The sequence below is a fragment of the Culex quinquefasciatus genome, chromosome 3 (genome assembly GCF_015732765.1).
Source record: "Culex quinquefasciatus strain JHB chromosome 3, VPISU_Cqui_1.0_pri_paternal, whole genome shotgun sequence".
NCBI classification, from domain to species: domain Eukaryota; kingdom Metazoa; phylum Arthropoda; class Insecta; order Diptera; family Culicidae; genus Culex; species Culex quinquefasciatus.
In genome coordinates this window covers 159,656,885-159,675,391 of record NC_051863.1, presented here as the reverse complement: position 1 = coordinate 159,675,391, position 18,507 = coordinate 159,656,885, and the positions used below count along the sequence as shown (strand labels likewise).

Genomic DNA, 18,507 nt, shown 5'->3' with positions numbered 1-18,507 from the left:
ATGGGAATCGAACCCAGAATCATCCGCTTACAAAGCGGACAGCGTAACCATTCAGACATTTGCTCTCAGCAAATTCACAACCGTATCTTCAAGAAATAACTGACTAGAATATCAAACAGCTGCGAACTTAATCACAACCACTTGGTAAGTTGTCCTCCCTTGCAATACCTCCGAAATCTCCCTCAATCAAACACAAGATTTCCCACCAGAACCCACTCTCCCCAAGTCAGCCCCCTTTCGGTCTCGTTTTTTCGTCTGTCACAGTCACCACCCCTCAAAGTGACAGTTTGATTAATGTCTTTTCGATTGACCTGCACATGACTCCCTGTAAGACTCAGTGATGTGTCTACGCTGGATGTTATACAACCGAGTGAATAGATTATGTCCCCAAGCCAACCGTGTCACAAAAACTATCGCAGACCATCTCCATCATCGACATCGTCTTTTTTTGTTGTTCTACCTTTTCATTTACTATATTTTGTCACAACTAGTCTGCATGATTCATTCTAAAGAAAAGACAATTAAAAATGGGGTTGAAAAACTTATATTTCATTTATTTAATTTCTTACTATGTCCTTGGTAATTGGTTGTTCTTGGACTGACACATCATTTTGGGAAAAAAAAACCCATTGCTGCAAGATCGATTACATTGTTTCTTCCGAGAAATTAATTCACACCCTCTAGGGACAGCCTCAGAACTTCCACTACCGACCAATCATTTGTCAGAAACCCAAATTGGCAATAGAATCAGCATCCACAAATTCCCACCCGATAGCTCGTAATCCATGCGTGATAGTTATTTATTGGATTACAATAAGAATTAATCTCTTTATCACCGCTCAACCAGAACCGGCTCCCTTTTTCGTGACACATTTGATGGCTCAACCCCCAGTGGGACAATCCCGATAATCACAACACATCATAAATACTAATATTCCATCACATGTGAGTCCTGCGGTTTTTGGCCCGGAGAACCCCGTAAAAAAAGAGCCATCCAGGATATAAATTACTCAATCTGGTGCTTCCGTGGCGGTGGCTGCCACGTGCCAGCTCACCCCGAGGATGATAGCAAGAGGTCACGTGCCGTCAATTTACGGTGAATTATAAACCGAGAGTCCTTGCGCAGGCAGAGGGGATTAACTTTGGCAGGTTGCAATCGCCGGGAACAACTTGTTCGGTTCCGGATGCTGCCGAGAGCGCAAAAGATCACGATTATGATGATGATAGCTCATTAATATCAATAACAAAAAGCGCGAGCCAGCGAAGAAGTCAGCAGACAGTGGAAATGTGGATTTTCTAATCGGGACCGACGTCCGAAGTGGGAAGTAATCTATGCAAATTAAATTACCACTGCAATACGCTGCGAATCCGATTACTGGTAGTGTGAAAAATTTAATGTTTCTTTTTTTGTATGTGTTGAATAAAAACTCGCAACAATGTTAAAGGATGAAAATATCATAAATCATTTTTCATTGTTTATGGTTTATGATTTGACTGTTCAAAGTTGTGTTTAATTTTAAATTCGCTTGTTTGTAAGATTTTTAAAATTAAAAAATACAGAATTCACAAGACAAATAGAAATGAATTCATGCTTGATTTCAGACATTTTTAATAGAGACTTTAAGGTCTGCTCATTGCCAAAGGAACCAAAAAGCTTTTAAAAAAAGCAATAAAATAGTACTTTTTAAAGAGACAATTCAATTAGCAAACATTTGCTTTTTCTGGTAAAACTTTTAAAAGAACTTCTGATTTTAGATAGAATGGAAAAACTCTCAAAAATATTAAAGAAAGAATGTGCAAAAATAAGATATTCGGTTTTTCATTTAATACTTTCCGCATGAAACTTTTCAAAGACCTGCTCATGCTTAAATGAATTAATGAATATTAACTCTCAAAAAGAATAAGCGTATGCTGATAAGCGTATTTAATCAGATGAATTGTTCAAGTCATGCCAAGCGTTTAAAACAAATATTTTAAACGGCATTTTCAAAATGTTAGGTGAGCAATTCTCTGAGATTTCGGTTATTCGATTTTTTTTTGTATTTTTCAATCCGGCTGAAACTTTTTTGGTGCCTTCGGTATGTCCAAAGAAGCCATTTTGCATCATTAGTTCGTTCATATAATTTTCTAAACAAATTTTTGCAGCTGTCCATACAAAAATGATATATGAAAATTCAAAAATACTGTATATTTGGAAGGAATTTTTTGATCGATTTAGTGTCTTCGACAAAATTGTAGGTATGGATATGGACAACACTGGAAAAAATGATACACGGTTAAAATTTTTTGGTGATTTTTAATTTCATTTTTGTCACTAAAACTTGATTTGCAAAAAAAAACACTTTATTTTTTTTTTTTAATATGTTTTAGAGGACATCAATTGCCAACTTTTCAGAAATATCAAGAATGGGCAAAAAATCTTTGACCGAGTTATGATTTTTTGTATCAATACAGATTTTTTCAAAAAATCGAAATCGCAAAAAAAATTTAACTTAATATAAAGTGCACCGTTGTCAAGTTATAGCCATTTTTAAGTAACTTTTTAGAAAATAGTCGCAGTTTTTCATTTTTTTTTTTTTAATTAGGCTGGTACAAATATTTTTAAAAGTTTTTGTCACCCCCTTCAAAATTGGCCCGAAAATCAGGGGCAAAAAAATATTTTACAATAAACTTCAAAATTTCAATGAAAATTCAAGTGCAACCAGCTGAAATCAAATTAAAATACATTCTTCTGCGTTTAAAGTCATTTTTAGCATGTTTGGGTTTGTTAAAAAATCTTAAGATTTTTTGAAAATTTTCGATGCAAAATCTTTTTTTTCGATACAATTTTTGTTTTTGTCAGATCTTAGATTTTTTGAAAACTAATGATTGCAAAACAACTGAACTAGTGTAAAATGCATTTTTAAACACTTTTTTCTTTTAAATGTGAAGACTATGGCTTGATATTAAAAATTTTATATTTTTTTATTTTTTTGCCCCCCCCTTGACCTCGGCCATGGCCGAGGGACAAAAACTTTTTTAAATATTTGCATCGGCCTTAGTGCGGGCCAAACATTCAATATTAAGCCCTTTTGAAATGTTAGTCTTCATTCAAAAAAATGAAAATATTGTTTTCGGAAAGATCGGTAAATTTCAAAAATGTTTCATATTCTAACAATGTAAATTGGATCATTAGTTGCTGAGATATCGACGTTAGAAAATGGTGGATTGTTTGGGTGAGACTTAGAAAACATCAATTTCCTGCTTTTTAAGCCTTTGCATGACAATATCTCAGCAACTAGAGGTCGTATCAACAAAATTCAAAAAATGCAAAATATAGAGAATTTTCTCAGCTTTTTAAAAATATTTTTTCTAAAGGTGGGCAAACATGGGCACTAATTTTAAAAAATTAAAACTGCGACAATTTTCAAAAAATTACGTCAAAATGGCTATAACTTGAAAACGGTGCACTTTATCAAAAATTCACTAAAGTACTTTTTGATTGCAAATTTTTTAATACATCGAAAAATGAAGTTGAAAAATTTTTGCGACCAATATTTCGATTTTTTTTAAACCTGTATTGATTCAAAAAATTATAACTCGGTCAAAATTTTTTTGCCCGTTCTGGAAATTTCTGAAAAGTTGGCATTTGAAACATAACAAAAAATAAAAAAAAATTAAAAATAGGGTTTTTTTGCAAATCAAGTTTTAGTGACAAAAAATGAAATTAAAAATCACAAAAAAAAATTTATCGTTTAGCATTTTTCCCAGTGTAGTCCATATTCATACCTACAACTTTGTCGAAGACACTAAATCGATAAAAAAAATTCCTTCAAAAGATACAGATTTATGAATTATTTGTTTCCACAATTAGTTGAGTCAATTCCGCACAATTTTCTGGAACAAAGGTATTTTTTTACCCACATGCTGACGAGAGACAGGCTAGGGATCAAGTGTCCCCGGGTGTGTCTCCCCACTCTCCCTTACTGAATGAAAAAAAAACATAATATTATAAACAAAGATCATTTCAACAAATATTTTAAAGGGATCAACTTTGGCTGTGTAACATGTTAAAAGCCTATAACCTTAATTTTTGGACAGCACAGTTATCTCGCATAAATCATAGTAAGTCGATTGCAATTTTTCGAATGGTGTATCAACTGAACGCAAAATTCAACTTTTTACATATGGTTTTAAGGAAAAACATTGAAGCCTCTTCTACACATCAAACTTACACAAACTCTTGCGAAAACAATCATCTTGTCAGGCTTGCCACATGTACAGATATTCTGGGCACAGACCAAACACTCAAACTAATTATTTTTACAGTTAAAATACATTTGAGTAGTTTTTGTGAACTACACTTAAAAGATAAACATTTTTTGCATCGTTTTGCTTGTTTAGTGTTTGATAAAAATGTTTTTCTTTCTAATCTAATCTAATCTAATCGAACACAAGCGCAGCCAGTCCGAAGAAAGCATCCGGGAAGAACTTATGGTTAGATTACGCCTCAAGTTCCTTCTTGTCATTATTAATGATTGCAGTACTTTCGAGAACACCCGAAGTGTATTACACTCATTAAAGCGGCCCGGCCTACTACGTTGCATTAACCGCATGACACATATTCTATGAACGGATCCCACATTTCATAGAACCATCAGGGGAAGAAGAAGAAGCCGGGGACATACCGTACCAACCGGTTCGAGTTATTTATAGATTATAATGGATTAATTCACTCAAGGAGTATTAATCCCTTGGTGGCCGAATGGCTAGAGCATCCGAGTTCCAATCCAAAGGTAAGAGTTCGAATCCCACCTGATTCTATGCGTTTTTTGTTCATATTCAAAGATCATTTACAGTTGAAAAATTTCAAGGAGACTGGTCGGGAATCGAACCCTGAACCTTCCGCTTATGAGGCGGGAGCCGTAGCCATTAAGCCACGGGCCGGTCGGTTTGATAAAAATATTTTTTCTTTAAAGTTAAACCTACTTGATTGAGTGTTTGGCCTGTGCCCAAAATATCTGTACACGTGGCATGCCTGTATCTAGTTGATCCAGAGTCGAGTTTCGACCATCAGATGCTGCGATCCCTGTCTAACACTAATGTAACAAAGTAGGCAGCAAAAGTGACAGACACAACATTCTACGATTTGCCATTGGAGTTCAGGCTTGACCCATGAAATCCAAAAATTATCGTTGGTTAAATTTGGTTGCCGAAGTCCTGAGTTAGAATAACAAATGTTTACGGTAGTCGGGCTTGTACGTGTGTCAAACGCGTTCTGACCTGGAATCCCTTTGACCAGTTGTCGCATTTACACCAATTTTCAAGATGTGTCAAGGCAGCACGACAAGATTGAAACTTCTTTCATCTTTCATTCATGACAACAATGCACATCATGACATTGTGAGTGTTCTTAACTCAATTCACGTGCGACCAGACAACTACAGATGTAAACAAACTTTCTCTCCAGGAGTGCATAAATCTTCCACAGATAAAAACCACTTTAAGCGCTAAAACCGATGAAACTTATGCTTTGTTACGCTTTTTTGAATTGCTTAATTTTTTTGGATGACATTATCCGATAACTTCAGATGTTCCACTATTATAGAAGGTACAATAACATCCCAAAAAAATGGCACAGGCAATTTGGAGGCAGTATTTTTTTATTTGAAAAAACTTCTTTAACTTTTATAATGACGAGAGAATGGCCTAAGCTAAATCCTAAAAATAGTAGGGTCGAAAAAAAAGTTGTATTTGGTTCCTATTGATAAGTTACGATGTACTGGGATGGCTGTATAGAATAATAAGCTTGATGGAAAAATACTCAAGAGAACAAAAAACTTACCCTGAATTGTTATGTCACTAACAGTCCTAATCGTTACCTACAACTAAGCCAAAAACGACAAACCGATTAGAAATGTTTTTCTCGTGATAAGGATTATTTATAATTACCAGTTTACACGTTTGAACCCGTTCAAAGACATGATAATTGAAAATGGAATTTAATTCGTAAAATCAGTGCATTTTGATTTTTTCCAAAAACCCTATAGCTCGTGCTCCAAGGAACAACTTTGCTGAAGACATCAAAGAGATTCATCAACTAAGATATTTGCACCGAATCAAACCTGCATCGGACAGACTCTTTCCAGAAATACGTTCCGGTACTAGTCACTTACTCTCTGCATGATCCTTATGCTGTAGAAAAAAATCATTAAAAAATACTGCTAGTGAAGCTTTTCGGAGTGAATATAACTGCCCCTCATTCTCAACCCTACCATGTACTCCAAACTATGGCACTTTGGAGCCATCTGGTGGCACACGGCACATGAAAGATGGAAAATAACGGTCTCTGGTGCATATTTTTCTGGTGGTACATTAACAATATGAGTCCCTCTGTCCGTCTGTCTGTCTGCTCCATCAAAACTGCTGGCAGAGTCATGCTGGCGCAATAATGATAAGCACATAACGTTCGCGCTCCCTCTCACTCTATCTCTTTGGCAGGAAAGGCGCTTTTTCCAGCGTGGAAATTTGCATGGAAAAAGCGACGCCTGGGGAGGAAAAATTGCTGAGCTGAGCGAGTAGCCACAAGATGGAACGAGACAGAGGGAAATACTGTAAATTATGGAAATATTACACAGAGAAAGAGATCTCGGAGAAAATGTGTAATATGTATGCACGATGTTCTACATACTGTTTCTCGGCGATTTTTCCAAGCTGAAACGGAGAAGACACGATGATGGCGGCAGCACAAAGATGGTCCGTGGTTGGCAACCTAGCCACGGATATAGCTCCACGATGCCATGCTGCTGCTCTTGTGGTCCTTGATGGAATATTGATTGGAAAATTTATTGCTGGAGAAGGCACGTGTGCGGTTGCTTATGAGTCTTGGTTGATAAACCAGTTTAATTTATTTATTATTGGAATATTTTGTTAAATTCTGATGTTTGATGTTCTTTAAATTATAAACAAACTCTTTTGAATCTGACAGTACACCAAAATTTGAAAATCCAGTGAATTTTGCTTCCAAAATTCCATAGTCATCCGCCAAAGGCCCGCAGGAACAACCGGAGGTATAGAGGTCGCATCTGGCGCAAGATCCTTAATCCAGTATTCTCCCTTGGCCAATGGACAGTATTCTGTTGTCCCCTTCGGAATTTTGGGCAAGTTGGTATTACCTACCCACATGTGCTGATATTCGGCGTACTCTTCAACCAGATATCGACAAACATTCTTTTGAGGAATTTTCATTGGGTACTCGTTGAACTGATTATTTCCGAGTGAACTGTAGGCAAATTTTACGGCAACCTGAAAAAAATAAGCTAAACAAGTCTATCAATTTCTAAGATCCCCAAAATCTATCCTCGTAAGAGTCATCCAGGTCCATCAGCAGGGTTGCCGTTCCGTTGAGGGTGTAGGTCGTGCGGTTGAATTTTCTTACGCGCAGACGACAGTCCACGTAACCATCACCAATATGCTCGACCCGTTCCAGACGGAACTCCACAGGCTGAATAGCCACAGAATTTCCAGATTTAAACCGATTGAACAGCACCAGACAGGTGATCAGATGTGTGGAAAATGATCGTGTCATAGCTGGTTTAAAATGTCGAGCAAATTAAGTTAAAATTTAAACTTCAGAGACCTATACTAACTTTGTTCAACATTGGTAATTTCTTCTCTTAAATACATTTACGTAGTGAAGTGGAAACGTAAATGAAGTGAGATGCTGCGATTGATTCCGAGTTCATATTTCAACTATATGCAATTTGCCGCAAATAAAATGTCAAAATCAAATAATCGGGTCAGAACATGAAAAAACCATAGAGTTATTGTTGTATTGCACCGAAACAAGCTATGCGTGTTTCGTACGACGCTGTTGGAAATGAACTGTATTGTTCAAAGTACAACATTTAAGAGATATCATTAATCAAACTGAGTCAAACATGCTTGCATCAAACTATAACTCAGCAATTCAAACTCAGCTATGGCCATGGTCACTATAAGCTACGGTTCACTATTCAATTGTTTTGAAATTTGTTGGAGATCACCGGAGCCAATAACACAAAAGTTACTGTAATTTTTCAACTCATAATATATAAAAATCAAAAATTCGATAAAACATTTCAACAGTCTTTTCCCCAAAATTTTAAACAACTTGTTCCATCTTTCTATCCGGTTCTAAATGCTCTCTAAGAGTTACCGGATTTGCTTACCGTCATCACTGGTAACTTTAGGTCTGGGGTGAGATAATAATTATCAAATTTTGCAATTTGGCAACAACAAAACAATAACCTCATGCTTCCAATTCCCGAACGCTACGAAACCCGGACATCTCATCTTGTTTTATCAATTACATATTTGGATATTTGTTTGAATTATACATGTGATCAACATTCATTAAAAAACGTTTGGACGCTGTAGTCAATGCCAGTAAAAAAATAATTTGAATATAAGTGTGTGTGTGTGCAACCAACCAAACGAGTTCACGCGGCCGCTTCTTACAAATTCAGTTGTTTCCATGTATTTTTGCCTTCCTCACCTCACTGGGGCAAGGCTATAAAATCATTCGAAAATTGAACTTCCTAAATACACCTTCTAGGTATACCTTCGCGTATACATATCGACTCAGAATCAAATTCTGAAGAAATGTCTGTGGGGATGTGTGTAGACATGATTTTTTTTCCACACGATTATCTCAGAACTGGCTGAACCGATTTTGGCCGGGTCAGCCTCATTCGATTCGTTTTGGGGTCCCATAAGACCCTATTAAAATATATTCTGTTTAGTAAAGTATTTAAAAAGTTATGCTAAGAAAAAGATATTTGTATCTACAAAAAAAGGGTGATTTTTTGCATAACCTCAAAAGGCCGGGTCTTTTTGTCTACGTGCGTGAGTCGCGCCAGATGCGAAACGCCCGGTTGCCACATTGCTTCAAATGAGAGTCTGCATGTTTTCTGGAAAAGTCTGTATCAGGTATATATTTTTTCATAAACTTATTTTCATTATTACTTTGTAAATATGAGGAAGGCACCAACCACTTATGGTGGATTAAGAAACGTTTTAGATCTACATTCTATACATGCAAATAACTCGCATAGGCATTTGGAAGGTGTTAGCTCTGCCGAGCTTCGGTGACTCATTTCTACGCTGGCTAGCCGAGCGCGAGGTATCTCAGCTTTTATGGACAAGGCCCGCCCTGAAGAACGTTTGCATCAGTCGGATTCAAATGTTATTTAGAACTTTCGAACCCTTTTCAAGTGGACAAGAACCCAGCACGTATAGGGGAAAGTGGGGCAAGTGTAACAAGCTAAGGAAATGCTCGTTATAACCAATTAAAAATGTTAAAAAATCTGTCGGATTTTATTATAATCATCTTATTCTAGGTCTTGACTAAGACTTTGTTTAAACAAGTTTTTAAAAAATCCTGTTTTTTAATGTGAAAAATTGATTTTAAAATTTTTGATTTTCCGTACGTTCTACTCAACTAGTGGGGCAAGACGAGCAACCCGTTGGGGCAAGAGGAACAATGCATGAAAAAATATGGTAATTTGCTAACAATTGAACGGTAATCACTTAGATACATCAGATTAGAATGTATTTGAATGGTTTCTTCCATTTTTAGATTAAATAATAATATTTTACTAAAAATTTTATCGTTTTTGCGAAAAAAAAATACTACTTCGATGATAAATAGTAAATTTTCATAATATCACTATACTTTGTATGTACAATTTTTTTTAACGATTGTTTATCAGTTTTTAAGTACTTTCATGTATTTATTTCCCAATAAAATATGTTGTTGCAGCAATTCGTAATTTTTTCCATACTAAAAATCCATATGGTACACTTGCCCCACCTGAACAAGATTTTTAAAAGCTCTCAACAAAAATAACCAAAAGTTAAATCATACTTTGTAATAGGTGCATGTCATTTGTAGGGACACTACTGATCTAGGAAAAATAGCATTTTGATAAAATGAGCCTTAAAACGAACCCTAAGCCTTATTTTGTACTTTCCAAATATTATAAGAAAACAAAGGTCTCGAAAAAAACTTCATTAAATCTTATGCCCCGTGTCGTTTACGTCATTTTGGCGGTTATGTGGTAGTAGAATCAGCTAATTGCATTGCTAGCAACAATTCCTCATACTGGAAATAATCAAAATTGTACAAATTACGGCCGTATGAGCGATTGTTTCTCTTGCCCCATATGGTCGTCTTGCCCCACCTTCCCCTATAGTTACCAGTAACAGTATTCCTAATGCCAGTTTTCGGTCATGTTCAGTGTTTCAAAATTTACATTTCCTATACTTCTCGTTGGGAGCAGATGGGAATATCGAACCCAGGACCATTCGCTTACAAAGCGAACACCGTAACCAGTCAGCCACGGCCGCTCCCATAAAATTAAAATTGAATGTATATTTACCAAAACTGTGAAACATTTTACTGAAATATTTCATATGCGAGCAATTCTCTGCGAAATCGGTCTTTTTTTTCAATTTTAATTTTTGTATTTTTCAATCCGACTGAAACTTTTTTGGTGCCTTCGGTATGCCCAAAGAAGCCATTTTGCATCAATAGTTTGTCCATATAATTTTCCATACAAATTTGGCAGCTGTCCATACAAAAATGATGTATGAAAATTCAAAAATCTGTATCTTTTGAAGGAATTTTGATCGATTTGGTGTCTTCGGCAAAGTTGTAGGTATGGATACGGACTACACTGGAAAAATTAAACACGCTGAAAAATTTGGTGATTTTTTATTTAACTTTTATCACTAAAATTTGATTTGCAAAAAACACTATTTTTAATTTTTTTATTTGTTGATATGTTTTAGAGGAACTTTTCAGAAATTTCCAGGTTGTGCAAAAATCATTGTCCGAGTTATGAATTTTTTAATCAATACTGATTTTTTCAATAAATCGAAATATTGGTCGCAAAATTTTTTCAACTTCATTTTTCGATGTTAAATCAAATTTGCAATCAAAAAGTACTTCAGTAAAATTTTGATAAAGTGCACCGTTTTCAAGTTAAATCCATATTTAGGTGACTTTTTTGAAAATTGTGGCAGTTTTTCATTTTTTTAAATTAGTGCACATGTTTGCACACTTTTGGAAAAAATATTTTTGAAAAGCTGAGAAAATTCTCTATATTTTGCTTCTTCGGACTTTGTTGATACGACCTTTAGTTGCTGAGATATTGCAATGCAAAGGTTTAAAAACAGGAAAATTGATGTTTTCTAAGTCTCACCCAAACAGCCCACCATTTTTTAATGTCGATATCTCAGCAACTAATGGTCCGATTTTCAATGTTAATATATGAAACATTTGTGAAATCTCGATCTTTTCGAAAACATTATTTTCAAAATTTTCAAATTAAGACTAACATTTCAAAAGGGCCAAACATTCAATATTACGCCTTTTTAAAATGTTAGTATTGATTTGAAAATTTTGAAAATAATGTTTTCGAAAAGATCGAGATTTCACAAATGTTTCATATATTAACATTGAAAATCGGACCATTAGTTGCTGAGATATCGACATTACAAAATGGTGGGCTGTTTGGGTGAGACTTAGAAAACATCAATTTTCCTGTTTTTAAACCTTTGCATTGCAATATCTCAGCAACTAAAGGTCGTATCAACAAAGTCCGAAGAAGCAAAATATAGATAATTTTCTTAGCTTTTCAAAAATATTTTTTCCAAAAGTGTGCAAACATGTGCACTAATTTAAAAAAAATGAAAAAATGCCACAATTTTCAAAAAAGTCACCTAAATATGGATTTAACTTGAAAACGGTGCACTTTATCAAAATTTTACTGAAGTACTTTTTGATTGCAAATTTGATTTAACATCGAAAAATGAAGTTGAAAAAATTTTGCGACCAATATTTCGATTTTTTTAAAAAATCAGTATTGATTAAAAATTCATAACTCGGACAATGATTTTTTGCACAACCTGGAAATTTCTGAAAAGTTGGCATTTTATGTCCTCTAAAACATATCAAAAAATAAAAAAAATTAAAAATAGTGTTTTTTTGCAAATCAAATTTTAGTGATAAAAAGTTAAATAAAAAAAGCACCAAATTTTTTTTACCGTGTATCATTTTTTTCCAGTGTAGTCCGTATCCATACCTACAACTTTGCCAAAGACACCAAATCGATCAAAAAATTCCTTCAAAAGATACAGATTTTTGAATTTTCATACATCATTCTTGTATGGACAGCTGCCAAATTTGTATGGAAAATTATATGGACAAACTATTGATGCAAAATGGCTTCTTTGGGCATATCAAAGGCACCAAAAAAGTTTCAGTCGGATTAAAAAATACAAAAAAAAATCGAATGACCGAAATCCTAGAGAACTGCTCATGCATCAAAAGCGCGGGGAAGGCAAAATAGAAATTTATGGGTTTGATCTCCTTTCAATCTAGCAAACTAGCTAGACATTTATTTTAAAAATTGTGAGATTCAAAAGCAAAAACGAGTGTCCGGGATTCGAAGCACAACATGTCATTTTAATTTTTAACCTGAAGAAAAATGATAAGAAAAGACATGTTTTGCATGCATCCTCTTAAAATTATACTACATCCAAATGATATTTCTACATTTACAACTTATTCCATGATTTTTTTGCCAGCTGTAACAAAAATGATATACTAAGTGACCGGATTGCGAATCATGACGTTATCACAGAAAAAAGTAATAATACAGCTGCGTGTATAAAGCCTGGGTGTGAAATAAATTTGGCGTCATTTTTCATGGATTTCTATGTAATATTACACCCTGAAATATGTACCCCATCAGTATGAGAAACCTACTTGATCGAAATGTAAAGCTCATATATGCGTTTATCCTTTACATTCCTTATCCTGTCGCTTTCAACTTTTTTTTTGTGTTCACTACACCGAGAAAAAAGAGTTCTCAAAATCGTGAACAAACGTTCATGAAAATGGGAACCACGAACAAAGTGTTCAAATTTCATGGTACGTTTTTCAAAATCGTACCATGGGATTTGAACACTTTGTTCGAGGTTCCCATTTTCATGAACGCTTGTTCACGATTTGGGGAGCTCTTTTTTCTCCGTGTACATGAAATGGATTTTTTTGACGAAGGTCATGTGCATGCTTTTGCACGCAATTTTTCCATATTAAAAAGACAAAAGTGCTTAATTTCGAGAGCATCTTCTGGAATTTTCAAGCAATATGGCCCCAGAAGCTAGTCTGAAATTTTGAGCGCATTTGTTTATGATTTGTTGCTCCACCTTTGGCCTGAATTATAAAAAAAATCCAAAAATTTAATTTATTTATTTTTCACTTTTTAACTCTTCTTCGAGAAAATTTTCCAATATCCAATGAGGTTTTCTCAAATTCGAAATTTCTTATAAGTTTTGATCTGGAGGACATCTTTGTAGAACATTACAAAGCGCTAGGAATTAATCCCGGAAATATACAGGTTATTTTTTGAGCACGTAATATTTTTTACCATACTTCAAAAAATATCTTGTATCTTTACGGGATCAATTGCTAGCACATAGCGATGTTCTTCGGACCAAAACTTATAAGAAACTTAAGAATAAGAAGCGGTAAAAAGTGAAAATTTCCATAATATTTTTTAAAATTCCATACTCAATTCAGTCCAATTGTAGAAGGACTAAACCTTAAACCAAGTGAGTAGAGGGTGACGATTCTCGAGATTATCAATTTCCCGGGAATCGAGAGTTGAATTTGGCCATTTCCCGGGAATTCCCGGGACCCGGGATTTTTTTAACTATGCTAATAGTGCCAACTATTTAAATAGAAAATTAATAAATTTGTTTCTTTTCAATGAATTCAGATAAAATTGAGTTGTTTTTTCCATCTTAAGGTCAACTGTACATATTAATTGAAGAAATATTTACAGTCATCAGGAAAACGTTATGTTCAAATTTGGCGGTCCATAACTTTACAAAGATTGCCAGAGTTTTTTTTTTTTTTTTTTCAAAATATGATTTATTATTGAGATTGATGCGCAACACAAAATGTCTCATTGACATCAAAAAAGGAAATTACCTTGATACAGCGAAATTAACTTAAAAGAATAAAAAAAAAGATTATGAGGATTGCTATGCTCGAGAGAGGATATGAAAATTGAACTTACCTTGAGAGATAATATTTTAAAAACTTTAATTTTCATTTCTGGGGTGTAACCTACTAAGTATACTTCAAGGTTAATTTTGGGATCCGCAGTTTTTTTGGCTCCTCTCAATTATAGTTATTGGAATTTTTGACAAGTTAAAATTTACACATTCTGAATGAGAAGATTAGAGAAGCATTCGTTAATTTCAATTTGAAGGTCAAACATTGAACATCCACAATTTCGAACTTTTCAAAAAAAAGGTTAAGTTTATATAATTTTACTTCGATGTTTATAAGTATGCACGAAGAAAAAAGAGTTCCCAAAATCGTGAACAAGCGTTCATGAAAATGGGAACCACGAACAAAGTGTTCAAATTTCATGGTACGTTTTTTTCAAATTCGAACCATGGGATTTGAACACTTTGTTCGAGGTTCTCATTTTCATGAACGCTTGTTCACGATTTTGGGAACTCTTTTTTCTCCGTGTAAATTTCCTGGGAGTCTCGATCAAATTTCCCGGGAATCGGGAAGTCCTAAAATGGTGGATTTCCTGGGAATTCCCGCTCGTCACCCTCTACAAATGAGCTCAAAATTTCAGGTTCGCTTCTGAGACCATATTTCTTGAAAATTTCGATGGAGGCGTTTGAAATTAAACACTTTGGCATTGTTCTCTACCCATTTTCGGGTAATTTCAGCATGTATCTTTTTCAAGTGGCCGATTCCTGAAATTTGTTGGTGGAATGCACAATTTCGTCAAATTAAGACTGGTAAGCCCAATATTGGTAGGGATAGGGTATTTTTTCAAAATAGGGGCAAATACCCTATCCGTAAAGACAGCATCTAACTCCATCGTGTCTTTAATGTTTGCATATCAGCATTATTTCGTTTAATTATAGCGTTTTCAACTGAAATCAATTGATAAATAGGTCAATATGAAGTGAGCTATCAAGTTTCTATCAGAAAATTTACAAAATATGTTTTTCAATGAGTTAAAATCAGCAAATAAGATAGAGTGTTTTTCCTCAAAACCTGAGAAAATTTCCAAAAAAAATTGTTTATTTGAAAGTTTTGATATCACGACATAAATTTTAAAAGCTCCCTTGAATTTATCCTCCAAACAATGTGATATTATTAAGTTTTCAGAGAATCTATTTTCTTAAAGAAACTGCACACAATTGTTGATCTATTTCTCACAAACACTCACATTTCCCGCAGGAGAGTGTATTGGTGTATTTTCACAGCACATAATGAACAAGGAGAAAAGCTCTCGCGAAAAAGGACATCTCCAACAAAGGGGCGGAGTCAATAAGCTCTCTCGCTCTCGTGTTCTCTACCAACCCCTAACAAGCACGCGGAGACGACATTTGCGAGAGTGTGTTGGTGCTGGCAAGCATATCGCACATATTTCCCTTCTTCCCTTCTCCCATTCGCATCGTTTCGCATAAAGAACGAATCAAACCGAGCATAAGTTGAGGAAAAATATGTGGCCAACAAGAGCGGGGCAACCCTCTGAAAGAGGGAAAGAGACCGCCTCGCTTGGATATGTTGGTGAGCAAGGGCGGTGGCATGTTTATGTCAAGTTTCATATTCTTTTCCCGTCGTCGTCGTCGTCGTCATCGTCCTGACAGAAGGATCCTGCTCTACTGCTCGCGGCAACAGAAGATAGTGTTATTATTTTTTATGACGGTTTATGGAAATTGAAAATATTGTGCTCCAAGTTATTTTCCTGTTCTGAGGCAGCCTTTTTTTTGCTTCTTCAAGGGATCTGTATCTGTTCAACAAAGAATATTTTTTCACTCCACGAGCTTCTGGCGAAAATTGTTAAGGAGAAACTCTCACAACCAAGATAAAGATCTTCAACCTTCTTGGCAGCTGAAGAAGGGAAAGAAAATTTTCCCAACAGGAAAAACGAATCCCAAAAGCTGATTGCGGCGAAAATAGTTCGATCGATTTGGGAAATCGAAATTCCATTTATTTGGCCCTACGCTTCATCAGCATTCTGGCGATAGCTGGAAAATTGAAAATTTGCTCAACTTGGTGGAAAACTGGCAGCTGCACTTAACATCGTCTGATTTGGTCTGATTGGATTTCTACAGCTTTCCCCGCAGAGCAGGTAACATTTTAAAATGCGCCGTCTGACGCTTTTTAAATGGGCGCATAATTTAAAGCACATTTGCAAAACGACAAACATCAAAACATATTTTTCTGTGTTTAATAAAATCTGCTCCCAGACAAGCACGCACTTATATATATTTATGATTCCACACCAAGCCCTCCCACTAACCTTCCCTTCAAACAAAATTTAAATATCAAAACAAAACTCCCCATTATAGAAATTCCTATTCAGCATATTGTTGGTCATCACACACACACACCAGAGTTGGAAAAATAAATTTTCAAACAAACTGCAGCAGCACCAAAACCAAGAGTTGCACCAGAATTAAATTTATGTGCATAACCATATTCTCTACAGTTGCGTCCTCCCCCTGCCGTTGTCCCCTGAATTGCTGCAACAGCAGCAGTCAAAAACTATTCATTTATTGTGTGCGCATATGCGCAATGCAATTTTTTATAATGTTTCGTGCAGAAACATACACTTTTGGCACATGCTGTTATCTCTCGGTAGCTGGCACTTTTTGTTTGCCGCAGATCTGTTTCATTATCATAATGGCACGAATGTGGACCAGAATGGTGGTGGTGTCATAGAAAAGTAGACGATACTTTTAAAAAATCTAAATTTAACATTGAACTTTAGTGCACTCTTGATTTGTTAAATTAATTCAAAAAGAACCAAAATCATAATAAATCATAGAAAGCATTAATAAATTGTGGAAATCATGTTTTTTCTATGGCTCTGAATCAGAGCCAAAAACGAATCGAGTATCTGAAGCTCTTTGGACGCTAACATTATGATATATGTAGCGTAATAAAATTTCATATGTTTAAGAGCTCATTTTAATTCAATCTCGACGCAATTTGTGGAAGCATCTTCTTTCTATATATTTTTTTTATTTTGACTATCTGACCATTGCTAATATTTTTGAAATATTATGTATTCCCAGTAAACAATTCTACTCTTTAAAAAAGATCTGACTTTACCAAGCCAGACAGGAACTGAAACCATCACCTTTCGCTTACAATGTGAAACCCACAGCCTTACGGCCACGGTAGCTCGGTAAACTTGCTTTAATATTAAGCTAAACAACATTTCAAGAATATATATTTATATCTTATGCAAAAATCGAAAACCTAAACGAATTATTCCATACTTTTTAATAAATATACAATTTTTAAATTAAAACTAAGGAGATGGTTGTTATGGTAGTTCCTAAACTTAACAGGAAACAAAACGAATAAATTTGAAATAATATTTGATAACAGTTTCAAAAAACAATTTTTTTGTTTTGTGTAGTCATATAAAATATGGAATTAGTGTTTCAAATACGATGCATATATTTTTATTTTAGGAAAGAAAGACAGAAAAAAAACATCAAAAAATCGGTTTTGGCATTGTTTTTATCGTAGTAATTAAAAAACCTGTTATCATTAACTTAAACAATATTGAAACTGTTTGGTAAATTGCATATATTTTTAACTTACGAATAACATGTTTTAATATTTGAGAAATATTTGGAACGCATTTTTTAATGAAGAATTTGCTTATATTTTTGAAACTTTTTCTCTAGAATGTATAAATTATGAAAAATTATTCTGAAAAAAAAACATTGAAATTCGCTAAAAATTTTCAATTACAATTTTGCAGTTCAAAAAATTTTACACAAAAAATCAACAATGAATGATTGCATGCTAACATTTATTTGAGCTTTTTATTACTTTGAAATAGTTAAAAACACTTGAGCAGTTCTCTACAAATCGATCTTTTTTTTAATTTTAATTTTTGTATTTTTTAATCCGACTGAAACTTTTTTGGTGCCTTCGGTATGCCCAAAGAAGCCATTTTGCATCATTAGTTTGTCCATATAGTTTTCCATACAAATTTGGAAGTTGGCCATACAAAAATGATGTATGAAAATTCAAAAATCTGTATCTTTTGAAGGAGTTTTTTGATCGATTTGGTATCTTCGGCAAAGTTGTAGGTATGGATAAGGACTACACTGAAAAAAATGGTACACGGTAATAAAATGGTGATTTTTAATCTAACTTTTTCTCGCTAAAACTTGATTTGCAAAAAAACACTATTTTTATTTTTTTATATCTTTTAGGGGACATAAAATGCCAACTTTTCAGAAATTTCCAGGTTGTGCAAAAATCTTTGACCGATTTATGAATTTTTGAATCAATACTGATTTAAAAAAATCGAAATATTGGTCGCAATATTTTTCAACTTTATTTTTCGATGTAAAATCAAATTTGCAATCAAAAAGTACTTTAGTGAAATTTTCATAAAGTGCACCGTT

At 34.4% G+C, this 18,507-nt stretch overlaps 1 protein-coding gene across 1 annotated transcript in view; it reads left to right on the top strand.

Annotated features, from left to right (window-relative positions):
• The first annotated feature begins 4,744 nt into the window (after positions 1-4,744).
• The window catches only part of LOC6054282, a 31,015-nt gene continuing 17,252 nt past the window's right edge, over positions 4,745-18,507 (top strand). The window contains exon 1 of the mRNA XM_038261305.1: positions 4,745-4,775. Within this exon, the coding sequence (XP_038117233.1) occupies positions 4,745-4,775 (31 nt within the window). The remainder of the gene's footprint in view (positions 4,776-18,507) is intronic.